This window comes from Castor canadensis, chromosome 6 (assembly GCF_047511655.1).
Source record: "Castor canadensis chromosome 6, mCasCan1.hap1v2, whole genome shotgun sequence".
NCBI classification, from domain to species: Eukaryota; Metazoa; Chordata; class Mammalia; order Rodentia; family Castoridae; genus Castor; species Castor canadensis.
Window position 1 is genome coordinate 97,815,441 of NC_133391.1, and position 26,545 is coordinate 97,841,985.

The window sequence follows — 26,545 nt, forward strand, 5'->3', positions numbered from 1 at the left end:
GTTAAGTAAAATAAGTCAGAAATGGAGAAGTATGGTATGTTTTCTTTCATATGTGGAAACTAGAATTAAAAGAAGTCAACTGGTAAAGGGATTGGGGGGCAGAGAGTGGGGAAGGTAAGAGAGGGCAGTTTGGAGGGTGGATACAGTCAAAGCACTGTCTATGCATGTATAGAAATGGCACAGTAAAATGAGTATGTACAATTAATGAGTTAATAATTATAATAAAGTTTCCATAAAAAGAATAGTGATTTGAAATCAGAAAGGAAGAAAATCCTCTATTTACAGTCCATATGTCATCTTGAGGCATTTCGTTTGTAAAATAAACTAGTTTAGGTTCTCCTATGTGGAATTTTGTCTTCTCCTTATGTTATACTTGGCAGCATCATAAGTAAACTTATAAAGTTTAATAAATGCAATTGTTAGTGATTCTGATTTTTGAAGTTATTTTTCTGTTTTATTTTGACATTAAAGCACTGAATAGCATATTTTTAGGAGTAAAATGTATCACATTTGCTTAGAAATCATTTATCTACTAGCTTAGTAATTTCTTGCCAAAATATGCATGCCTTTCCATTGTACATATAAGTGTAAGCAAAATCAGGAGAGAAGAAAATCAAGACAAAAAACCTGCTTCAAGATATTGACATGTTCAGGGACAAATTCCATCTTTCAGAAAATTCTTTTAATTAAATCAAGAGAATAAAGATGAGAAACAATTAATGAATTGAACAAAAAAGATGAAAAGCACATCTTTACTGAAGCATACTAAACACAGGTTTTAACTGTCTGTACACTGTCATATAAAATATTTAAAACAAGGAATCAATTGTTGAGTCCTTATCATGTGTTCAGGGTTCCTGAAAGAAGTGCTTTTTAAATGAGAATATGTAGATCAATGACTTATATTAAACATTTTGTTAACTTTTTAATCTGTGGTTGTTGATAACTTAAAAAGAAACTTTACTTTTCAAAATATTTTTTAATGATGTAGGCAGTCTGTGCCAATGCTGTGCTGGAGAAGGTAAAGTACATTTTCCTGGAAGAAGAATCCATAAGGCAGAACAGAGAGAATGGAAATTACAGAAAAGCCTTTTCTGAGCCTGTGCTTTCAGAACCTAAGTTATCTGGAGCTGAAATCAAAGCAAAACCTTACAGGTCATTGCCAGAGAAGCCAGACAAAATTGCAGATCACCTCAAGCCTGCTGCTAATAAGCAGAGTAATAAGATCCAGGTTTTACATTCGGTGTTTGACCAGTCAGCTGAAATGACTGAATGAGCAAATCTGAACACAAAAGTTTGCACTGGCACATTTCATCTGACAAAACTAGGAGACTAGTTTACGTATGCTGAATGCTCTGCTTCACACAAAAAGAGGGAAGGTGGGGGGAGAATTACTACCATGTCATTCTCTAGTATCTATTTGGCAGAGAAAATAAAATGAATCCTCATGCAGAATATAGGTATGACTACAATATTTTCAATGAACAAGAATATTCACCCTTTGTTGGGTTAGACTTTACACTCTGGTTTATAATACGGGAATATTTATAATACATTTATGTTTTTATTTAAGAATTGTCTATTTGGGAGGGATAAAAACCCTATGAAAAAGCTATACATCTTTTTCAGAGATTAAAAAGAATAGTTTTTTCTATCTGCAGGCTGTACAGCTTGAGTCTAAATGTTTTTATAATTCACTTGTAAAATTATAAAGGACTTAAAATTCACAGATGCCATGAATCTATAAAACAAAATATTATTTACAAATTTGATAAGATTTCTGTATATGAGGACAGTTCATGAAGATGTGACCTTTTTTTTTAGAGATGGTATCTTGCCATGTTGCCCAAGCTGGCCCTGAACTCCTAGACCATGGATTGTCTTGCCTGAGCCTCCTAAGTAGTTGAGACTACAGTGCACACCACCATACCTAGAAATGTGACCTTTTTATTTCCAGATTTAAAGAATCAAATTTACAATGAGAAAAAATGTCCACTTTTACTCATTATTGCCATTGACCCAGACTGAAAATACTTCTATAATTGGCCCTGCAAACCAGGGTCACAGTTTTTGCCTACAAGAGGCACTTTGGTTTCTTTTATGCACTTTAAACTCTGGTCATGTGATGAAATCTTCAAAGTCATTCAAGAATTAGCACCTGATGCAATAGGCTGGATGAACTTACTTCAGAGATGGCATATTTTCTGTACCTGGTGAGTAGTTGCTGCTATAAACAATATTGATTAAAAAGTCCAAGCCTGGTTTGTTAGTAGTCTGAGAAATAGTTTAAAAAAATGTATTATACCCATATACTACCCATATTCCAAAAGAAAAGGCAATGTAATAGTACACAGCCATGAGTTTTGTAAATAGTCTTTGTTATACACCTTTTCACTTGCTATTTTTACAACCAAGGGAAAGAGTCCAGGTGGGTCCCTTAGACTCTTAATTCAGACATAGATCATGAAGATTATTGTGCTTTTGACTTGGTTCCATTCTTAACAGTTCTCACTCTGAATTCATAAGCCATTCATCCTTTTTTGGTCCCGTATCTCTTACATTCTACAGTGAGCTTTTAAGTTTTGCATGACGGGAACCCCAGATATTATTCTAAATACCTAACAACTAGTATGGTGTAGGCACCACGCAGCCAGAGCAGCACTGGCAACGAACAACCCTACCAGATTTCTTCCCTCTATACCGTTTATGGGAAACAGTTACACACACACAAAATTTTCTAATACTTATTTTGAAAAACCTTATTTGAAAATTTCATTAGGCAAAGTACTATGCTTCACTGTAAAGACTTTAATGGAGGGGTAGCAGCTGTGTGTGGTTTTCCTCAAGAATCTGCCCTGATGAGAGACAATGAGCCAAGGTTTATTTGGCTTTGACATCATCTAGCACATTGGTAAATTTCTCATTTTTAAGTTCAGCATGCTAATCTCATTTTTTGAGCCATTTTTAAGTGTAAAAAGTCTGTTACATATTTAGAAAAGCTTTAAGATTTCAGATTCTGATGTATTTATAATTTACCTTTAAAATGTAGAAATAATAATCAAATATTGGAGGTAGAGAATCCTTGAATGTATTAGCGAAACAAGAATGGAAGACAGCTGGAAACTGTTGCAGTTGAGAGATGGAAGTTCATTGTTACTTTGTACATATTAAAACTTTCCCAGAAAAAAGTCAGCTACATCAAATAGGGACATTTGTCACATTTGAATTTTTTCCTACCAAATCTTACTTTTTACCTGTTATTTATTTTGCTTTCTATAAATTATTTTCATCCTTTTTTACTTGTTTGGTTTTGGCAGCACTGGGGCTTGACCTCGGAGCTTTGTATTACTCTACCAGCTGAGCCACATCTCCAGCCCTTTTTGCTTTAGGTTATTTTTCAGATAGGGTCTCTTGATTTTTGCCTCATTATTTTTCAGATAGGGTTTCTTGCTGGCCTTGGACCATGATCCTACTATCTATGCCTCCCACAGATTTGGGATTATAGGCATGTAATCCCAAATCCCACCATGCCCAGCTTGTTTGTTGAGATGGGATCTCACTAACATTTTGTTTAGGCTAGCCTTAAACACCAATCCTCCTGATCTCTGCCTCCTGAATAGTATTTCATTCTTCTTAAACAGAAAATCTCAAATTTATAAAGTGCAAGTTCCAATCCAGAAGATTAGATAAAAAAAGCATTCTGTTGATCCTGATGGTAATCCTTAAATTGTACTAAGTACAAGTTCTTTTAAACCTCTCAGATCTATGGTTTTTAACGATAAGTAATACTTATTGGAAAAAATTCACCTTTGGCATCGAAGCAAAGTTATTCTAAAAATATTTTCAAGCATACACATTTTTCTTTGCCATATATTTTTATCAGGAAGAACTCTGAATTACTTTGAAGTTTCCAGTGGCATAAAAATCAGAGTCACACCTAAAAGGTTCCTTAGAAAGAGTCACGTAAATATTCCCATTATTCACGGTCACGGTGTGGATCCTTTGCTTTACTCCTTTGGAGCACCACTTGGGTTTTGCTGATGGATCTTTAGGGTTTATAGACTGGTATAATCCTTCTCCTGTTGTCAAAGTAATTTTGTATTTATGCCAGGGACAAACTATACATGATCGTCCATCGAAATCCTGGGGGAGGGGAGGAGAACAACTGATTTAATAGTCTTGACATTTCTAACATTCATGATAAACACCAGACTTGGTACAGAATCTAATACAGAAGAACCAGGTTCAGGAACAGGCTGGGCATGTGCTTCACACCTGCAATCCCAGTGCTTAGGGGGCTGAGGCTGAAGGACTGAGTTTGAGGCCAAGGGACACCCTGTCTCCAAAACAAAAAAACAAAACAGAGAGAGAGAGAGAGAGAGAGAGAAAAAAGACAGCTAGTTTTTCTTTTTTTCCCCCTTCCATTTATATATTATTCCTACAGCGGAACCTAACTTGAGAACAGTTACCAAGTCCTTTTGCAGTTGACTAAAACCTAGTGAGCTGGAGCACTTGAGATGATTTGCTTAGGCAAATATACCATGCTACTGCAGCTATCTGTTATCTATGTTCATGTCACTTCCTTGACAGAATTGGGGCAAAGCTTTCAGTGCTTTTAGAAGAACTGTAAACTCCAGATATGAATTTCAGAAGAATTACTAAAGACATGAGTGCAGATGTTAATTGAGAGCAATTTGTGATTCCAATGTTTTTTTGGTTGTACTGGGGTTTGAACTCAGGTCCTCACACTTGCTAGTCAGGTGCTCTACTGCTTGAGCCACTCCATCAGCCCTGTTTTGTGTTGGTATTTTCGAGATAGGGTCTGAACTATTTGCCAAGGCTAGCTTTGAACTGCTATCCTCCTGATCTCTACCTCCTGAGTGCCCAGCTTCATTCTGACTTTTAAACTGTCTTAATTAAGTGTTTCTCAAACCTTAAGGAGCACAGGAATCACCTGGATCTTATTTAAATGCAGCTCTGTTGTTTAAGCTCAGTAAGCTGGAGTGGTAGGAGCACAAGATTCTGCATGTCTAAGGAGCTCCCAGGCTGTGGACCACAATTTGAGTAGCAAGGTATTAAGGCACTCAGCATGGGATGAAACTGGGGGAAATTCAGTGACATTACCATCAGCGGGTGCTAATGATAATGTTAGTGGGTGCTAACATTTTTTTCTCACCAGAAATGCAGGAATGTTGATTTGTGCCCCTACTGAACTGTCAGTAAACATTCACATTTGCATAACTTAAGCATATATATGTCCTTTAACATGAGGACAAGTATGTAACCAGGTATATATCAAGTGTAGAAAGAGTGGAACACTAGGTTCAGGCTTGCACTTTGCACCAGTTAGAAACACAGAGACAGAAAGAAGAAATTAGGCAAATAGTTTTGGAATGCAAAGACGCAAAGGCAACTCCCCCCATTCTTCTTCAGTTAAGACTTCAAAGTGTGGTTTCTTTCTTTTAGAAAAAATTAAAAAAATTTAAAAAAATTTTACATTGTAAGATATATACTCCCCAAAATTCAACTTACATCATGTAAAAAGTAAAAACTGAACATTATTTTACATTAAAAAATTAGATCTCATTAGAACTACTATTCTATGATTTGCTTTTAACACTCACAAACACATTGTTAACATCTTTCCACAACAATACAGATAGGTCTGCCTCAACTAGTGGCTGCCTCATATCCCACAGTATTATAATTTATTTAGCCAACTTCCTATTGTTAAAGCATTTAGGTTGCCTTTGACTTTTCACTATAATAAATAATACTGCAATAAGTCTTTCCTATATATAGACAAACACTTGTGCAGTTATATCTCACAGTATAATTGCTAGGTTATACACACATAATCCTCATATTCATCTGTGAGATGGTTTTCTTTACATTGTAGGGTTGTGAATGTCTAGAACACTGACTACTGTCTTCAAAGCATTAAAATATAACCATCCCCAAATACAAATTATTTTTGAATAAAGAACAAAATAAAGTAAGACTATAAAGAGGTAACATCTGCATTTGTTGAGAATACATATAATTTTACATACCTCGATTTCTCCCAAATGTAAAGGTCCTCCTGAATCTGAAAAAGAATTGAATATTACATCTAGTCACTAAAAACCCTGCACTTTGATTGTTTTGTGATTAAAAACGGGCTCTATAAATGAAAAGCTCTTACGGTAGCAGCGAATATCCATGGCATGATACTCTCCTTTGTGGTAGAAGATGACCACTTCTCTATCATGGACCACAGCTGTCATTCTTGCTGATTTCTTAATGTCATCTTCTCTGCCAACACAGACAGAATACTTCTCTTCAGGATCCTGTACAGAGCCTTCAGGATCCATGCTAGTTTTTAAAAAGAAAAGAAAATTGCAAATGGTCTTCACTAGTTTGACTACAACTTAACTTACAGAGATATAAGAACAGTCTGGGTTTCTTGACTGATGGATGCATTTTTATAGCTACTAAAAACATTTACAAATACTATATTATAATTAGTCACTACTTTTGAGTTAGAGATTCTTAGTGTTAGTCTGCCAAAATTAGGAAGGACTCCCTACTCTTAAGGCAAGAGTTAGATTTGATTAATTCCAATGCTTAAGATGGAAGTTTCAAAACTCCTAAGGTATACAGTTTAAAGCTTCACTAACCCCTTTATTATCTATCAAATTCAATACTAAACAACATGTGGTCATTCTCTGCACTAACCTAGAACACAGAGCCAACTCCTTTATTATTATTATTATTGTTGTTGTGCTGGCTGGGGGTACATTGTAGAATTTACAAAGGTTCTTACAATGTATCAAATATACCATACCCGAATTTACCCCCTCCACTGCATAGCCAACTCATATAGGTACAACCACATTAACTCTTCTAGCAGGAGGGGAGAGGTATGAATGGACTCCTCTCATTTTCTTACCATAGATAGAAAATGTTATTACTTCTTCTGCATTATTGTGGGCATTTGATGAGAAAACTTTCTCCTCAACATATAGAAGAGAATGTGCAGGTATGATATTTTTTTCTCAGCACAGATAGCCTATTCAGTTGAAAATAATTCAAAGACTTCTGTATACTTTAAGAATGTAGTCACAATCTGTTAATTCCATGTGAGAAATAAACATCAGTGTCAGGGTTTCCAGCACTTTATGCAACTGGCATAAATCTCACTCCACAATGTGGGCAATGAAAGAGGGTCTATCTCATTAAGGCATGAGATCCTGCAGGTACCCCATCATCTTGGAGCAGAGCTACTTCAATTACTTTACTATATGACAGAGATTAAAGGTTTATGAAGGTGTCAGAAATTAAAGTTTCATGGTAGTATCTAATCACAACCTACTTTATCTTTGGGGCAATGATGGACAAATTTCTCCTAATCTATCTAAGAAGGAATATATGTTTGGAAAAACCAAACTGAAGGAGTGGCTGGTAATAATAATCTTTAGCACAGAAGAATTATAAAATAAAAATTTTCAATGATGGATCTTTATAGATTGTCCTGCAGCATTTTCCCTCCTTATTAGAGATGATTCATTTGATAAATATTTTCTGAACACCCACTATGGGATTGAAACTTCAGAAAATAAGACATGAAAGATTTCTGTTCTTCCCAAGATTATGTTCTAGATGGTAGGACTGATAATAAGCAAACAAATACATAAATAACATAACAATAGAATTTCCAGTAAGTGATAACCCAGAAAAAAAACTAAAGGCAACCAATGAGGTAAAATCTAGTTTAATACAATAAATAGCAAATGAAGAAAATCTGGGCTTCCTAGGACTCTATGAAGTTTTTAGTTCCAAAACTGGATGTTTTAAAAAGAGCTGAATCCATGCATGTAAATGGAGGGGGTGAACCCAAGTATAATATATTTGATATGTTGTAAGAATTTTGTAAATGCCACAGTGTACCGCCACCCAGCACAACAATAACAAAAGAAGGAAAAAATTTACATTATATACCTTATGTAACTAACTTAAACAAAAATGTCACTAAAAAAAAAATCAGAGAACAAGAAGGCAAAACAGGTCCTGTTTGGGGGATAGGACCAGTGGGAGGGGGGGATATAAGGAAAGGGTGTAGGAGGTGAATATGGTGGAAATACTATGTATGCATGTATGGAAAAATAAGACCTGTTGAAACTATTCCAGGAATGGGGGAGAAAGGAGAATGATGGAGGAGGTAAATTTAACTATGATATATTGTAAGAATTTATGTGAAAGTCCCAGTGTACAACAATAACAAAAAAAAAAAAAAAGAAAAGAGAGCTGTATCAACCCTGTACCCTTTTCTCTTTATAAATCCACTTACTCCCTATATCTCCACTCTTCTAGAAATCAAATTCTGGTTAGTATCCAAATAAGGGCTTACATCCAAAACATAACCATTCCAACTCTTCTCCCTATATTTCTAAAGTTTGTATCTCCTTTTACTTTTTAATATCCTTATGGCCAAATATAGAAATTAAAAGGTGAGGTGAAAAAAAATCAAAGGTAAGAAATTTCTTAGTATTGTTCAGAGGTCTGATCCAGTAAAAATGACTCATTCTATAACATTTACCAGCCATTCTCCAAAATTGAAAGGCACACCACTGGCCTTAAATAGCATGTGCTTATTTTCAACCCCCAAATAACTCTTTGGTCATCTTTTTTTTTTTTTAAAGGAGGAAAGATTTATTTTTGATTCATAGTTTCAGAGGTTTCAGTCCATGGTCACTTAGTTCCATTGCTGTGGGCCTGAGATAAGGCCCAACGTCATGGCAGGTAGTAGAGCAGAACTGCTCACCTCATGGCAGCCAGGAAGGATGGAGGTAGGGGAGGAAGGGGAGAGAGATGTAGAGGCGGAGAGGGAGAGAGAGAGGGAAAGACCAGAGATAAAATACACCATCTAAAGTCACACTCCCTGTGACCTACTTCCTCCACCTCTGCCTCACCTCTTAATATCCCATTGAGCTACGAACCCATCAATGGATTAATCCACTGATTAAGTTAGAGCTGTAATGGTCCAGTCATGTCTCAAGGCCCCACCTCTGAACACTGCTGCACTGGAGACTAAGCCTTCAGTACATGAGTCTTTGGGTAGGGGAAAGAGCATTTCATATACAAACCATAACATTCCTAAATATATTTTGGCTTGGATACTATTGTAAATGTTTTTATTTATTCTCACTTTTTGGTTCTGGGGATTGAACTCAGAGCTTCACCCATGCTAAATGTGTGCTTTCCTACTGAGCTACATCCTCAGCTCTGTAAATGGGTATTTATAACTTTATAATTGTTCATCACTACTGTATATTAAAACCTATTATTTTCCTTCTGTTTTCTTTTTTGAGCCACTCCACCAGCCCTTTTTTATGATGGGTTTCTTCAAGTTAGGGTTTCATGAACTATTTGCTGGGGCTGGCTTTGAACTGCAATCCTCATGATCTCTGCCTCCTGAATAGCTAGGATTATAGGCATGAGTCACCAGCAACTGGCAAAAACAACTATTTTCACGTATTGACTTTGTTTCCTGGACTTGCTAAATTTACTTAGTAAACCTAATAGTTTTTCTTTGTAGATTCTTTAAATTTTTCTATTATGTAATCTGTGAATTCTTATTCACAGATTAACTCTTCCTTTCCATATGTCTGCTTTTTAATCCTCCAATAAAATGTTGAATAGAAATAATGATTGGATAGTCTTGCCTTGATCTTTATATTAGAGGAAAAGCATTCAGTCTGTCACCATTAAGTATCACATTAACAGTAAGTTTTTGGGTTTTTCGTTCATTGGTTGGTACTGGGGTTTGAACTCAGAACCTCATGCTTGCTAGGCTAGTGCTCTACCACTTGAGCCATTTCTCCGGCTCAGCAGTAATCTTTGGTCATCTTATAAGACCTCTATAGGTGTGTTAGACATAAGCTTACTCAAACAAAATGTAACGGCAATCCTAAAAGTTGGCAAAACTAGGTTTTATTCAATATTTCCATTTTCACAATTTTATCATTTTATGGATTTACTTGATTAGAGTGGGAAAACACAGAAAGGCCTAGACAACTTGAGAGGTATTCAATTCTGCTTTACACAAGATAAGGAATTACATATGAAAAAGGAAAGAAAGTCTCTAGTTGTAAGACTCAGCTGCTGTTATACACTAAGAAGTTTGCTGTGAAATGCTCATGATATTACACACATACACACAACTTGTCTACAATATATTTAACAAAATTATAAGTCACATGTCAATCCAAATACTCCAGTTTTAGGGAGATGCGTCTCTACAATCCACATTCTCAAAGTCAGTAATATTGTCATACTTCATAGGAAGTTACATAATGTACCTTTCCTTGATCAACAGGAACAATTTTAATTCCATTTAGGCCTTAGGTTAATAATTTACATATAAACACATATCCAACTTTTTAAAAAGGGGCACTTGGACTTAGCTTAAATGGCTCCAAGTTATGGCTCCAATTCCCTCTTAACAAAATGAAAACTTTTTCATGTAAGTGTCAAGTGGCTTCAGGCCTTTTGTAGAGAATTTTCCTAGTGGATTTTCTAAATTTTAATCCTGTATGACTGGTTGGGAACTTTACAGTGTTAGGAGAAAAACAGCAAGACTCATTTTAAAAGCAAGTATATACAACAGAAATTATTTAGAAACAAAGTCTCATAGTGTTAGGAGTGAGCTGTAGAAAAAAGGGTATTTATAGGCTGCTATTTTGAAAGGGGTGGCGCTGGGCCAAGTGGAAGATGGATCTCATCATAAGACTGGGCTCAGAAACTGAGGTGTAGGGGGTTGGGAGAAATGGACAGAGAGGGAGAGGGAAAGGGGAAGAGAGGGGGAGAAAAGGAGGAAAGGAGCAGAGGAGGAAGGGGGAAGGGGGGAGACAGCTACACAGTTGCACTGATAAAGAGAGGCAAGAGCTTTCATTCAACGTATAAAGGAAAGCATTACACAAATTAAATTTGGAGAGTTAAAGGATGTCAAATCTGTACTCTGGAGTTTGTTAATCCTTTCTCTAACCAACCTAGTTGGGCTGCGGGGGGTTGGGGGGTGGGAGTGGGAGAGCATGCGTTTAACATGTATAAGACCCTCTGTTCAATGCCCAGCACTGAAAAACAATCTATAATTAACTTAGTTACCTGAAAAAAAGGTCCGAAAAAATAATACAAATGCTGTTTTTAAAAATTATCTCACGATAAAAAAAAGCAAAAAATGTTGTTTTAAAGAAAAGACAAAGAGGACCATGGCTCTGATTTTTCTGGATTATCTGTGGTGTCAGGAAGCTGGAATACTGTATCTCTAAACAGTCATATGGGCTTACTTGATTTTGGCAGGTACCCAAAGTACATAAATAGCTAGGTAGTAGTATTTACCTCCAGAGTTGGGTGTGCAGCCTTTATCAGTCTTTGTGACAAAACACACAACAAAGGAGTAAAAATGATAAGAAATGAGAGGAGACAAATGATCTGAAAGAAAAGCAAACAGCCTGAAGTAAAAGAAAGCAAATCATGTGGCATTTGCAATACATACAATCAAATGTGGAATATATGAAGAACTCCTATAGACTAGTAAGAAAATGTCAAATAACCATAGGAAAATAGGTAAAAGGTGTGAGCAAATGCTTTGCAGATGAGGAAATCTAAGTGGCCAATAACTGCATGTAAAGATGGTCAACCTCATTAGGAAAATGCAAAAGAAAGTCACAAATGGGATATTATTTTCCATCCACCAGATGAGCCAGAAGTAATGCCAGATACTAGGGAGAACATGGAGCAACTACCAGTGATGACATAAATTAGTGCTGCTACAGTTTGGCATTACGCAAAGCTGAACATATTCATGACCCAAGAATCCCACTTCAGGTATATGCCAGAGTACAACAGGAAACACAAGAATGACTGTAACAATAAAAGACAAGAAACAACTCAAAAACCCATCAGAAATAAAATGGATAATTTGTATGCATGATGGAATGCTGTATAGCAGTCTCTTTAAGCAGTCTTTGCAAGGTATACTTCCAACCAAGAAAAACTAGTGAACTTTGAAGAGACGGATAAATGAACAGGCTGGGGCTGAATGATAAAGCTTTCAGAGAATTATGATTACAGCCCTGCATTATACTTAGGAAAGTATTATCTCATCCTTCAAATAGCAGTTTCCTCTATGCATCATAAATGGTAGTATTTATGATATCTGATGACTATAATTAGTACCCATATTATTCCTAATCAAATACTGTGAATATCATGGTCCATTCAGACAACTATGAGTCCATGAGTTCACCTTAACCACTGTTTCTTTGATGAACTACTCATGTACTCCTACACATTTCCTTTGAGGGTATTTCAGATAGTGGAATCTTTTTTAATATTTATTTTTACATTGATAGATAAAACTGTATGTATTTACTGTGTACAAGATATTTTGAAGTATACATATTGTGGAATGACTAAACCTAGCTAAATAATAAATGCATTATAACTTCATATAGTTATTATATTGTGGTGAGAACACTTTACATCCTCTTAGCATTATTTCAAGAATACAATGTATTATTATTAACGGTAGTGACCATGTTATATACAATAGATCTAAGATAACAGAATCTTAACTGAATAAGACAAAAAGTGGAAAATTACACAACTTACCCAGTTTGGGGGCTATATAAAAACTTTCTTCTAAAAATTTAGCTGTTCTTTTCTGTAACTGTCTACAAAAAAAATTTTTGGCCCATCCCTAAAATTAGGTTTCTAAAGGTGCTAACTGCATATAAAATTACAAATTAACTAAATGGATCTTTGTCGATCACTATTAATCTTTCCAACATAGATAATATATTCAAGTTGAATTAGAAATACTTTAACTCAAGTTTCCATAAGAACCTGAAATCAAAAAAAGACATGAAATTAAAGGTACTTACTTGTTACTATTCCTCTTGAGAATGACTAAGGTGCTTTTACTGTCTGAGGACTTGGCCCACACACTACTAGAATGCTTATCTCTGGGTGACACCCTTGCTTTTAGATTCAGGGAAGAAAAATGCTTTAGTGGTTTTGTATCTCTGGATGACAGAGTAACAACAGATAAAACTAGCCATAGGACAGTGACTACTGCTCGGCCACCTTGCGTATGTTAGCTTATTAATCCTAACAAAACTGAGAATTATGAAGCTAATATATGGATAGTTATAACGTTTATTTAGGTAGCATCCCCGGATTAATTAAAAAAAAAAAAGCTGTGAAGGACAGCTTTTTTCTTGAAGGACAAAAGCCCTTTATCAAAGCAAAAACTTATCTATTAGTGACCTTTATATTGGTGGTATATGCAAGTATCAAGAAAGATGGTTCTGAATTTAAATTCAGGAATGCTACTGTGCAAGAGCGTGTCCTGGAATGTTTAAGATTGAATACTTGCCTAATACTTCAATAAAGTCATGCACCGTCGTCTGATATTGGAGAAAGATCCCTGATCACACGTGAGCTGCACCCGGGTTCGAATTTCAGCTCGGCATGATTTAGGGCAAGTTGCTTAATTTCGCTGTGCTGCATAAGAAGGGCCCGTGTGGGAGGGAAATGGCTTTCCCACACCTCGAGTGTTCAGAGCACAGCCTAACCTAGGAGACCGTCAAGCTGGCTGTCACCCCTAGGGTCTGTCCAGCCTGACAGTCTGAGCTTGGCCACAGACGCAGTCCCAAAAGCAGATCCCCGGAGACCACCACCTGGGACAGCAGGGGCTGCAGAAATCCTGGAGCAGCCTTTATATGTGAGAGGATGGAACTGCCCGAGATCAAGTTACAAACGTCCGGCCTGCTGCCTAAGGGTGCGGACCAACTCTCAAAGTAACAAGCCCGGCGCTCCTGCCCAGGAGTTAACGGTTAACAAACGCGAACCCAGGCGCAAGGGGCACAAAATGGCCAGGAGCCCAACGGAGCAGAGCCCACGCTGCAACCGCCGGAAGCCGTAACCTAGGCCGCCAGCCCGACCGGAAGCAGCTGGTCCGTGAGCCCCGCCCCTCGCTCGGCCATCCAACCACACTGCAGAACAGAATATATCGCGCTCACGTCATCGCTCCGCCTCCGGGAGCCCGCGCGCTCGGCCTCGGCGAGATGCGACTCCGCTGGGCGGGGCAAGTCAGTCACGTGCCCTGAGAGTGCCCGCATCCCGGAGTCCCCGCCCCTGTGGACGGCCTCAGTGGCACCGTCGCGACCCGCCAGAGGTGATGGTGACGGCTGGCCAGCCGCGCTCTGCCAGCACCTCAAACTGGCAGTCTCAATCGTATGTCTGACAAATGTGAGTGGCATTCGTTTATTTTTTTAAGTTATTATTGATCTCACTATATTCATCTAAACTTTAAATGCACTCAGTAATCTCATACCTAGGAATTTACCCTTTAAAAATATTTGCAAAAGTTCGCCACGATGCATGTAATGCATGTATAAGACCATTTATTGAAAAGAAAGAAACAGAGTAGCTAGAGTGATCGTCAACCCAGGGGAATGTCTGAATAAAATACATAGATGCGAATGACCGTGTTGCCTATATTGAATACTTAAAGGACCAACTTCATGATATAATGAATATTAAAAGACACAGCATAGGTTACTATGTGTGTATCTCTCTTTACCGTAGATAATTTATTTCCAGAGGTGCATATACGCGCATATGTACACAAACTGTCGGAGCCAGCAGTGGGACCGTGCCTGTGTGATTTGGCATCTTGCCTTGTGAGAAAGCTCCAAGGAACTGAGGCAAAGGTCTCAGGACCAGATGTTCAGAAAAACAACAATGCTTAAGGTTCCCAAGATGGCTTCGTGTCCTTCAGATATAAATAAGAAGGTCCTGCCAATAAATGGCAACAACAAACATTTCTTAAAATTCAAAGAAACTTAACAGTGGTCATTTTGGGAGAAGATGGAGTTTAGTTTTTTTCACTTTCATATTTTAAACATTGTGGGCATTTCTCTTTAGACTTAACTGAATTTTAAAAAGAAAACACAACAAAAAAGGAAACTAGATGAGTCTGCCGGTTTTTTTTCAGTTTTCTGGAAATTGGCATGGTGATGTATTACTGTAGTCCCAGCTACTCTGGAGGCTGAGGTGGGAGGATCACTTCAACCCAGGAGCCGGAGTCCAGCTGAGGCAACATAGTGAGACTCTGTCTCAAAAAAAAAAAAAAATCGATTTTGTTCTAATACAGTGGTTCTTAATCTTGGCTAGGCCTTAGACACTTAGAAGTTTTAAAAAGTCATGTCTACACCCCAGACCAATGAAAAAAAAACTTTGGGAGCCTGGATTCAATGTCTTTTTAACTTCCAAATGATTCCAGTGTGAACCCCAGGCTGAACATGCAACCTGCATTTAATATGCTGACATAGTGATTTCAGGCTTTGCATGTCCCAATTTATCAGATACAGCTGAAATGCAGGAGTCTTGTCCACTTTTCCCAGTGTGCCATATAAATGCCCCCCCCTTTTTTTGGTGGTGGTACTGTGGGTTGAACTCAAGCCTTGCGCTTGCTAGGCAGGGGTTTTACCATTTGAGCCACTCCACCAGTCCTATTTTGTGTGTTGGTTATTTTTGAGATAGGGGTCTCAATTTATTCCTGGGCCAACCTGTTTGTGCTTCCCAGCATAGCTGGGGGTGACAGGTATAAACCACCATGCCCAGCCAGTCATTGGTTGAAATGGGGTCTCATGAACTTTTTGCCCAGGCTGGCCTTCAACCACATGGGAACTCAAGTGATTTTCTCACGTCATCCTCTGAGTAGTTGGGACTACAGGTCTGTGCCACCATGTCTGGTTTATAAATGACACTTTAAAAATGGACCTCAACATACAAAAAGCTGAGATGCTCAGAATAATGGATTTGTCTCCAGTGCTAGTTTCTTCTGATTCTATTCTGTAGAGAATAGTGTTAGGATGATCAGTAATATTTTATGGCATAATTTCCCTTTTGACTATTTGGTTCACTTACCAAATAAGGTCATCTAGTTTTGATATAAGAAATATATCAAAGAGATATACTGAAGAGATAATGAAATATTTATATTTATTATAATTTCTATTATCTGCTAGCGGTCCCAAATTATTTTGTTGGTACATGGAGTATGCTAGCAGTTCTCAGCTTGTGTCACCAAAGGATTAAGGCTTCTCTTTTGCTTTGGCATAATCTGATCTTTAAAAAGAACACATTTTAGATCCACAGGCCTTAAATCTGATTTTGAGTAAACTCAACATTTCAGTAGACACACACACACACACACACATACATACATACATACATACATACATACACGGAAAGGGAAACTGTTTTATCTCTTTAAAAGTATTAATGTGGTTAGTCATGTGAAAATGAAATACTTGAAAAGCTATAATGGAAGGCAGAGGAAACTACTTCTTTCTACTTCCCAGTTGTACACACACACAAAACCCCAGAAAACAATGCATGCACAATCACACACATTAGGTAAGAATTCCTAAAGTCCATTTGAAAGTCATTACAGTTTAATATAAAATTCATGAGTCCTCCTATTTTACTTTGGTGTGTGAGGAAGAATAGAACAGGTGTAGCCAGTGCAGGCACTGCTACCACTAAGTACTATCTGTGGCCATCTTGGGGACACTTTCTACTTCTTTCTTGGAAATGATTTGCATCTTCTTCCCTTCCTATTTCTAACTTTGGCCTACTGGTGACACCTAGTGGTAGCTATCGTAAGAGAGAATGCCAGCTTTTCATCTGTGATTTTGGCTCTCAGGGTCTTCATATATAAATAGGGACAGTTTCAAGTGTCCTTTATCACCTTAGGGAGCCCAGCCTCTCTGTTCTGAGCATTCAGTTGTTTCTTGGCAGTTTTTTTCTTTAGGATTACACCATTCCATGTACAGTAGCTAAAACATTGCCTTCACTAGTTTTGTGAACTACCAGTTTCACTACAGGGAGGCATGAAGTGTGTTCACCAATCTAGATTTCCTACTTCTTTAAATCAGAAAAAACTAGTAGCATTGCTTTCCACAGGTCACTGTGACTCAGATCAGAAGGAAATGAGGGTGGCTTTAAATGCCACCTATCTGCTGTGATTCTTAAACCATTGTTTCCTCAACCTCCATTTATTGTAGATGCCTACATGACATTTCTGCCTGGACATTGTGGCAGAAACAGTGGTGATCACTAAACAGCTCATCTACTTCATCTGGTTGAAGCCGAGTTCTGATCAATGGGCCACTGGTGGAAATGCAGTGTGTACTCCAAACTGACATAGGTTCTTATCAGAATTGCTGATCTGAGACCTCCCTAGTTGCCTCTTTAACTGTCACAAGAATGAACACATTCCAGATGATGAGGCCCTCACCAGCCTGGGTCCCTTAGTGTGGAAAAATACCACAGGCTCCCCCACCCCACATACACAGCTTCACAACTTCCACTAAGCTGTGAAAAACATGTAACTTAAATGAAAAATAAGCTGCTGTCAATCACTGTAAGTTTTAGATTGTTTATCATTATAATTTGGTACAACTTAAACTGATATCTCATAATTATATCTAATTTCATTGTGCTCAAAATTAAAATGTTGATTTTCAGTGTGGGGAAGTGTTTACCAGTCGTTTCAAGATGCCAGTCAAGGGACAAACCTTGCAAGCTGATCTTTTTTAGGGATAGCAGTCTCAGGTCAGCAATGTGAACTTTTCTGCACAGAGGGAATGAGGAAAAGGGAAATATCAAGGATGACATCTAGTTCTCTATTCGAACCTGAAAAAGATTAGTGTTTTTACCTATGGAGATGGAGAGGACAAAGAAGTGCAAATTAATGGGTTCCAATAAAAACCTTGAGTGCTGAGTGTCTGTTGGGCTTCCCTTGGCAGAAGCATGACACACATGGTTTTGCATTGTCATTGCTGGAGGAAGAGTAGACTCTGTGTGACACTTCATGAAAGGTCTCCTTTTACCTTTAGGATCCAGCTGAAAACTTTTTTCCTTACATGAATTTGGAACCAATTTAGAGATAGATGAGATTTAAAAAATGTAAGACAGATTCAATCATAAACATTTCAATTAGAGTGAGTTAAATGTGTAGCTAAATGGGCTTGCTAACAGTCTCCTGAATTAAACTTACATATGCAAACTTCTTACTTAGAGCCATCCTCTTGAGACAACAAACCAGACTGTGCCCTCTATCGGCAGGCACACAGATCTGTAGAAAGGAGAGGAAGCTAAGCTAAGCATGTGAAGAAAAGTAAGCAAAGGTTGGAGATTTTAAGAGGTGAAACATCTTTTTTTCTTCTGATTTTCTTATATTCCAGGTGGAACTCTATGTTCTGGCCATTAAGCAAATAATACATAGTTGTTAATGAGGTGTGGAGAAGGGCATATGGTTAGTGAATACCAAGTACTCTGCATTAAGCCTGAAGCAAGCTTTAGCTATTTGTACAAAGCCAGGCTTAGCAAATATGCACAGAGCTACATGGATCCTGCAAAGACACAACCCAAAAGACCTGAGGCAATAAAGGTCTTAGGGTGCAGGTTGCTGATTCTTGACCTTGAAAATGGTAAGATTATTCTGTCACATTGGATCTCAAAAGAAGAAGAGAGATCACAAAGATCTTGAAGATCAAGCTCAGCCAAGGCAAGGACTAAATTACAGAAAACAAATTGTTTTGGTACTTTGGGCTTTTAGATAGAAGTGGGTAGAATAAGATTTGCTGCCATTGGAGGTAGCGATAGTAATAAAACTGAAGCTTCAGGTCCCCCTACATGCATGGGCTCTTTGCAAGATCCTGAGATCCTGAGAGACACTAGGAATATGTTTATATGTCATTTATGTGTGTATACACATATATACATAAACACACATACACACAATGTGTGTGTGAATAATTTGAGGATACACACATACATACACACACACAACTGCAGAAAAGTAGTCAGGGGAACTCTGTGCCCCAACAACTGTTTGAGGGTACATTGCCAATCTAATGCTCCATTGACCCTTAAAGCTATAGTGTGCATTTTCTGCAAATGAGGACATTTTTCTACGTAACCACAATAAAATAATAAAATCAGGAAGTTAACATATTTAAATCATCTAATCCTCAAATCCAGTTTAGAATCAGCTTGCATTTAGTTGTCATGTTTCTGTAGTGTCCTTCAATCTAAGATAGTTCCTCAATCTTAACATTCATGACTTTGACATGTTTGAAGATTACAGGCCATTTATTTTGTAAAATGTCCCTTAATTTGAATTTGTGTGATGTTTCCTCTTGATTAGATTCAGGTTATACAAAAACAGAGCTTGAACTTTGAGTCCCTTATAGGGCTACCCATCTGTCACTGGAGCTTGTCTCATTACACCACCACTTCACTAGGTATGAAATCTCTCATAGCCCACTCTGATCTATTGTGGTCCCTGCCTCCCCTATCAGAACCCACCCTGCCTCACTTTGCAAAGGCATCTACCCTTCTCTGTTTCACCTACTGACTTTATGACTGAATTGTTTAGAAAGTAAAGAGGGAGAAAAATAGTAGTAGTAATATTTTTTAATGTGTAAAAGTAGGGTTTATCTTTAAGAGATCAATACTTTTTTTTAAACTTTTGCCACTCAGACATTTTTGAGTTCTGGCTAAGGGGAAGTTGACTTGGAAATAAGTTTAGTTTGAGTTTAGTGGGATATATTTATGTGGTTTATAACTTCCAAGAATACTCCTGCAGCCCACTGAGATGACTTTCTGTGTATGCTTGTACCATGGCAAGGGCCAGGGTTCTATTAAAACATAAATGTGAGCAGTAGTGTCCAGCCTGAGAGGTACATGAGTCCTGGAGGAGAAGCCAGATTTGATATATATGACATCAGAAACTAGTTTGGGAAAAATTCTCTCATGAGATGTTTGGTAAAATTGTAAGTATAAGATTCTTTTCTCATTTATAGAATACTTGAGATATGTTCAATAATACATCATGCAAACTATAAACCCACTGTATGTCTTTCTTGATGGGAATTACATGAAATAGAGTTTACTAGAATGCCTGTAACTAAAGTACACAGACTTCTACCAGAAATATAAACAGTGAGTGTTAATTCTAAAAAAAAAAACCAGTAATATTATAGGAAAGATTGAATTACCTTCCTATTCTCTTTATATAAATAAAGTGCATGTGCTACCATGAATGACTGAGTTGTGACTGGGAATCACTGGGCTGCTCCAAATGCCATTCTATATTCTGGGCCAGAGAGGGAATGATAGAAAGACATACATTGCATTCGTGTAGAATGTCCATATGCTCAAAGTCCCCCTTACAATCCTGTGGTGTCAAGATGGCACTTGGAAAAGTGTGCTGCAAGACAGATTGCTTAGCCAAAGTCACTGAAAACAGCCACTGAGGCACAGGACTGGAAATACGCTCTAAAGGGAGCTCTGTGTCAATAGAGTCTCTGCTCAATTAAGTACAAGTTCTCAAAATGGAAATGGCAATGGAGAGATTTTTAATTGACAAGAAGAGAAAGACTTCTGGGCCTTCCCTTTTGCTAATTTCAAAACTGTGAGAAAGCAGAATGATTCAATGGCCTCTGTCTGAGATAAATACATAGATGGCTCCCCCCAAGCCTTACTCCTCAGCTTTCTTAAACACGATGCCAACATCAACTTCTTTTGAGACGATTTCTCCCAAATGAATTTACCTTCAGAGGCTGTAAATTTAGACTATCTGCTCTGACAGTCAACCTGGGGAAGTTAACACCCAAATTCTGCACTTCTCTCAGATTCCAACCCTATGCTAGAGTCGTTGGCAACACCAAATACTGGGTTCTGGGAAACCATCTTTTCTTAGCAGTTGCTCCTAGGACAGAGGATGGTTTGTTATCTAGCTTGGGTTGGTAGGTGAGAAGTCAATGCTGTGTAATGTTCGGTTTCTGCTGACATATTGAACAAAGCACCTCACAGGTCCTAGTGGAACACCTCATTCCAGAAAGAGACAGGCTGCAGCAGTGGCTGCTGAGGGGTCCACAGCTCTGGCTTCAGGAACCCTACAGAAAGACACTGCTTAGAATCAGAAACTGGGAAGGGGTTCCATTTTTCATACGAGGACAAGACATTTCGAGTTTTATACTTTGGATTTTTATATTTTGGGACTTTATCTTGTAGGGGGAATTTAATCTCTGAACCTCAGTTTTTCCTAGACATTGTTTTACAATTCTGATCTAAAGGTTTTTTTTTTTTAATGGGTCTTCTTCATCCTCAGAGGGGAGCTAGTCCAAGATGGTAGTTTAACTGAAGCCTTTTCACATGAAAACCCAGGGATAAGGGATGTGTTTTCCTGTCTGTCACTCTGTGGGGGCCCTATTATTTAGTGTGAAGATATTCCATTCTTTCATGGGCAGCATTCTGAGTCCTGAACCCAATGATTGACTTCATGTCCTCTGTATGGAATTGCTTAGATTCACACAAATTGTTTCAGAGGATGGATGATCCCCAGTATTTCTCACGTTGCAGATACTGCCTGTGTTATGTTCCTGACTCTGCTGGTTTCCTCTGATTTTAGGGAGCAACAATACCTCTGCCACATGCACTTCGTGACACTGCATTTTCAAGGTTGAAAATGTCCCAGGATTTGCATGGTTGAGTATATCTTTAGTGCTTCAGTTACCTCTGTCATGCCCCTGGTCCTTCCAGGAAGTCTCAGTTGAGTTTCTAACCATTAAATTTGCTGTTTTTTTTTTTTTTTTTAATGGAGTCTCACTGTGTTGCTAGGCTAGTGTTGAACACCTAGACTCAAGCAGTCCTCCTGCCTCAGTTTCCGAAGTAGCAGAGAATTATGGGCAGGCATCACTGTGCTTGGCTTAATTTACCTCTTAAATTGGTCTCTTCTTTTCTTTGAAACATGCTCTGCTTATCAAAACTGATGCCTTTCTCCCTTTTAGTTCCTCTTTGCCTCCACTAGTCTAGCCTAGATGTTTTATCTGGGTCTTCCCCAAAAATGCTCTGTGCAAACAAAATTTTCCTTAGTTGGGCAATCCCAGCAGGAAATGAACTTCCACTAGATCAATGCCTAAGCTAGGCCTGAACTTCCTCTGCCCTTGTCCAATTGGATCTACTTTAATATATGTCATCTTGGTTGCATATATGGACTCAACACATTTCTTTGCTTGTTCCCTCAAGGAGGAGGCATCAATTATATCTGAAAACTATCACTTTAGAACTTACCTAAGCCTCTGAGCCTCATTTTCTTGGTCTTCCACTCCTTAACTATCCAGTTTTTTATAACCACTTGTCATACCTTCCCTACTCTTTTAGGGGAGGGTTCTAATGAGCTAACTAGGCTGGTGGAATTAACCAAGTCCATATGTAACTGCTCTCTGTGCGTGTGTGTGTGTGTGTGTGTGTGTGTATTGGAGGTGGGAATGATTCCCAAAGAAAAGGTTATTGTGAAGATGGCAAAGGCTCCTAAAAGGTATCCACTAGACTAGAGAGTCATTTTCCATATTGATATATTTAAGACTCTGAGAGGTAATGCTAAAGAGACCTAGTTGGGAAGAGAGGAATAAATTAGAACATAGCATGAAAAACCCTGAGGGATATTCTACAAGACAACTGGCTTAGTCCCTTTAAAAACATCATTTTTAGGAGGTCAGAGAAATTATTTTAGAACAAAAGAAACTAAAGAGACATAACAAGCAAGTGCAGTGTGTGAACTGTGATTAATTTGGGTTCAAAAGAAAAAAATATCTATGGACGTGATATTGAGAACCAAAGAGAAGATTTGAAAAAAGGATATTGGGGAAATTACTGTTAATATTCTTAAGTGTTATAATGCTTTTCCAGTTATGTAATAATGTCTTAGGAAATGCACACTCAAAGATATAGAGGTGAAGTGTAATGAGATGAGATCATGATGTCTGCAAGTGATTTTCAACTTACCACAACAACCACCATGTATATAAAAGCAAATATGACAAAATGTTAACAGCCGATGAATTTTAGTGGTACATATGTGGGCGTTCTTTTGTATTATTCTTTCAGTGTTCCTGTATATTTTATAATAAGTTTAAAAAGGAGAGAAGTCTATTTAACCTAATGTTCCAAACATTTCACTATGAAACTCCTTTTTTTCCCTTATAATAACATTCATCCCAAAGCCTCTGCTGCTTCACAGAGTACACTCTAGGAAATGCTTATTTAGGGTAAGTTTTTAGTAACTACATTTTAAAAATATACAATCATTATGGGAATATACATATCAATATGGGAATGATAAATGTTCAGTGAAAAAAGAAAGAGCTTTTTAAAAATTCAAAATTTACTTTAAAACTCCATCTCACTAGTAGAGAAAAAGCCAGTTTAGTGCTTTAACCATGAAAGTCAAAGCCTGCACCGTGATTCCTAAATGTCTGTAGACATTACCTGAATCCCTTTTCTTAGTATAACCTCCAGAATGATGATCCAAGCCATATTTTTGGTCATCTGTGAACTTCTGTGCTTAAAAGACTAGATGAAATGATAAGTCAACTAGATCACTTTCAAGAAAAGACACAAGCAAGAATTTGCAATTGATACAAAGTATACAAAATAAGGTTAATAAATTTGTAATTTATAATCTGAATCCATAATACACATAAATGTGTATCATTTTATTTCCTTAATTGGAGATTTGGAGGTACGTAGTTGACTTTGATGTCATCCATTTCATCCTCTGGGAAAAGAAATTCGTTTTCACTTAGCAGATTTCCTTTCCCTAACTCTCCTCCATGTGACTCAGGAGAGCCAAGCATGCAAAGTTTCCTCCTGCCCTGTCCTAAAAGCATAACCAGATCCAACCATGTACACACCAGGATGTTTGATCCTGGAATTTTTGCTGAAGTTATGTGAAACAAAGCATTCTCTTTCCATTAGCTTCATTAATCTGATAGAATGTGTTGTTGAAAGGCCCTTTGTCATCATAGGGGCAGAGGCTAAGAATGAAGCCAATCCAGAGGAAATGACAGCTGATAGATGGAGAGAGAGATTTCTAATGACATATTTTTTACAACTTGATCCAGCCCTTCCTGAAACTATTTTATGTTCTTGAACTTTTTCTATTTCAAGGGCCTATAAATTTCCTTTTGGCTTAAGACAATTTAAGTAGGTTTCTTTTTTTTTCACAACTATACAACCCCTGAATGATATTAGTAAGAGAATAAGAATGACATTAGTAAGAGAATAGTAAGAGAATATGTTTTCCCCTAAAATGTCAATAAATCTGAAATGAAAATTTCAAGTTTAAAATGAAATTTTAGGCAAGTGTGGTGCTACACTTCTGTAATCCTAGCACTTGAGAAGCTGAGGCAGGGGGATGGAGAGTTCAAGGCCAGCCTGGGTTAGGTGGTGTAGACCCACCCTATCTCAAAAGAAACCAAAATAAAACACAATGAAATATTTATGTAGTAATGCCATTGTTATTTGTTATTTAGAAAAAAACCCGTTTCTCAAATGGTTAAAATAGCAGTAAAACTTTTTAAAATAGCAATTTCCTCATCATTTTAATGAAATCACAGAATTAAGAAACACTAATTAATATAATGTCTTTGGGGAACAAAGGCCAACCTCAGGTGTTTGCTTTGTCTTGTGATTATTTCCCTTCTGGGTTGCAAGATGGCTGAAAGACCTTTGGGTCACATCCAGAAACTACAATATCTAGATGAAGAAGAGAAATAGTTTCTCCTGGTATCTCTATTTAAGGTTGGAAAACCTTTGCTGGAGGCCCCATTAAAAGACCTTACTTTTAGTTTCATTGTCCAGAACCAATTAGCTAGTAGGAGGAATGGAATTTACAAGATTGTTGTCTTGGTTGGTTTTTTGTTGCTAGTAACAGTGTCACAGAGTGGGTGAGTTTTAACAAAAAGGGACTTATTTTGGCTCATGGTTTAGAAATTCAAGATCAAGGGGACACCTCTGGTTATGGTATCTTGTTGACAGAGACTAAACAGGTGCAAGGCATCCCATAGCAGGAAATAGGGAGCACATGTGTATGTTGCTTCTAGTTTCTCTCCCTCTTCTTATAAAGCCACTACAACTCCATCATGAAGACTCAATCCTAATATGACCGTCTCTAATCCTACGAAAAGCCCCATCTTTATACATTATAGTTGGATTGAGGTCTTTCCTCTTAATACTTCAGAATGGAGATTAAATTTCAACACATGAACCAGGCATGGTGGTGCATACCTGTAATCCCTCAAGAAGTCGAGGCAGGAGGATCTTGAGTTGGCCAACCTGGCAGTTCCAGGTCACCCTTGGCTCCATAGTGACACCCTGTCTCAAAGAAACAAAACAAAAAATATTTCAACACATGAAGCCTTAGGGGACACAGTCAAACCATATCCAAACCACAGCAGTTGATTTAGATCTCTCTCTAAGATAGGGATAAAGTTACTTTGCCTGGTAAAGTTACCTTACCAGAGCAGTTTTGCTCTGCCATGCTCTACCACCATGATGATTCTGCCTTGCCACAGCCCAGAAACAATGGAGTCAAGAACCCATGGACTGAAACCTCTGAAACTGTGAGCTAAAGTAAATCTTTTCTCTTTTAACATGTTATTTACATACATTAGTTATACAGGGAGTTTCATTGTGACATTTCCATATATGCTTACAACGTACCTTGGTTAGATTCACTCCTACCATCATTCTCCTTCATCCTCCTGCCCCCTATTTAAAATAATTTCAACAGGTTTAATTGTTCTTTTTTCATACAAGTACATAAACTACATTGACCGTATTTGCCTTCCTTCACCCTCTCCATTCACCCTCATCCCTCTCACTCGTATTCAACTCCTAACAGGACCTGTTTTACATTCCTGTCCTTCATTTCTTTTAAAGTGTATATTCATTGTTCAAGGGGGTTCACCATGGTATTTCGCACATGAATATATGGTACTTTAATCAGATTAACCCCTCTTTTACTCTCCCTTATTCTTCCCCCCCCCACTCCCTAGTATTCAACAGTGTTAGTCATGCCATCTTCCTACACAGTGTATTTCATTATTATTCACTCTCTAGCCTTCTCTTTTCTTCTCCCTCCTCCCTGAGTCCCCTTAATCCCACTAGTTTTAAAATATAACAGAAACTTCTTTGACACTCCTTCTATTAGAAGGTAGGACTTATATTCCCTGCCTTTGAATCTAGGGAGGTTTTGACAGTTTCAACCAATAGGGTTCAGAGAAAGTGATGCTTTGTGACTTCTGAGACAAGGTGATAAAAGCCGTGTTACTTCTAGCTTGTTCACTAATATACTTGTTCTCAGGAACTTTGGCCGCCTATTGAGAAGTCTGACTCCCTCAAGGCCACGTAGAAGGACATGTGCAGATCCTCTGGTCAGTAGTTCCTGATGTACCCAGCTTTTGAGTATCTCACCTTAGGTGTGATGTATACAAATGAAGCAACTTTTAGGTGATTTCAGCCCCTAATTCATCAGTCTTCCTTGATGAGGCCTCGATATCATGGAACAGAGACAAACCATTTCTGCTGTACTCTGTCTGAACTCCTATTCCATAGAATCTATGAACACAATAAAATG

The 26,545-nt window shown here is 37.8% G+C and overlaps 3 protein-coding genes across 5 annotated transcripts in view; 2 read left to right on the top strand and 1 right to left on the bottom strand.

The window, feature by feature from the left end:
• Spata9 (spermatogenesis associated 9) overlaps positions 1-1,528 on the top strand; it is a 28,677-nt gene extending 27,149 nt beyond the window's left edge. Inside the window, exon 5 of the mRNA XM_020187083.2 lies at positions 992-1,528. Within this exon, the coding sequence (XP_020042672.2) occupies positions 992-1,276 (285 nt within the window). The 3' untranslated portion in view covers positions 1,277-1,528. The remainder of the gene's footprint in view (positions 1-991) is intronic.
• An 873-nt stretch (positions 1,529-2,401) lies between these two features.
• Rfesd (Rieske Fe-S domain containing) lies at positions 2,402-13,983 on the bottom strand. Its single transcript, XM_020183625.2, has 4 exons — positions 12,927-13,983; positions 6,185-6,354; positions 6,054-6,088; positions 2,402-4,143 (listed from the first exon to the last, which is right to left on the bottom strand). Exons 2-4 carry the CDS (start codon positions 6,351-6,353, stop codon positions 3,880-3,882), a joined length of 468 nt encoding a protein of 155 aa, XP_020039214.2. The 5' UTR covers position 6,354; positions 12,927-13,983; the 3' UTR covers positions 2,402-3,879.
• Positions 13,984-14,142: 159 nt separating this feature from the next.
• The window catches only part of Skic3 (SKI3 subunit of superkiller complex), a 154,434-nt gene continuing 142,031 nt past the window's right edge, over positions 14,143-26,545 (top strand). Inside the window, exon 1 of one of the 3 annotated variants that reach the window (XM_074077057.1) lies at positions 14,143-14,295. The gene's annotated coding sequence lies outside the window, so the exon portion shown is untranslated. The remainder of the gene's footprint in view (positions 14,296-26,545) is intronic. The other 2 variants (XM_074077060.1, XM_074077059.1) reach the window with 2 other exon arrangements.

Bases quoted from the DNA above. Each gene is read 5' to 3' on its own strand.
- Rfesd (XM_020183625.2), bottom strand. From the start codon at position 6,353: ATGGATCCTGAAGGCTCTGTACAGGATCCTGAAGAGAAGTATTCTGTC. The intron at 6,089-6,184 runs GTAAGAGCTTTT...ATTCTTTTTCAG, and splicing joins CATGGATATTCGCTGCTACC to ATTCAGGAGGACCTTTACAT. The intron at 4,144-6,053 runs GTATGTAAAATT...CCCCTCCCCCAG, and splicing joins TACATTTGGGAGAAATCGAG to GATTTCGATGGACGATCATG.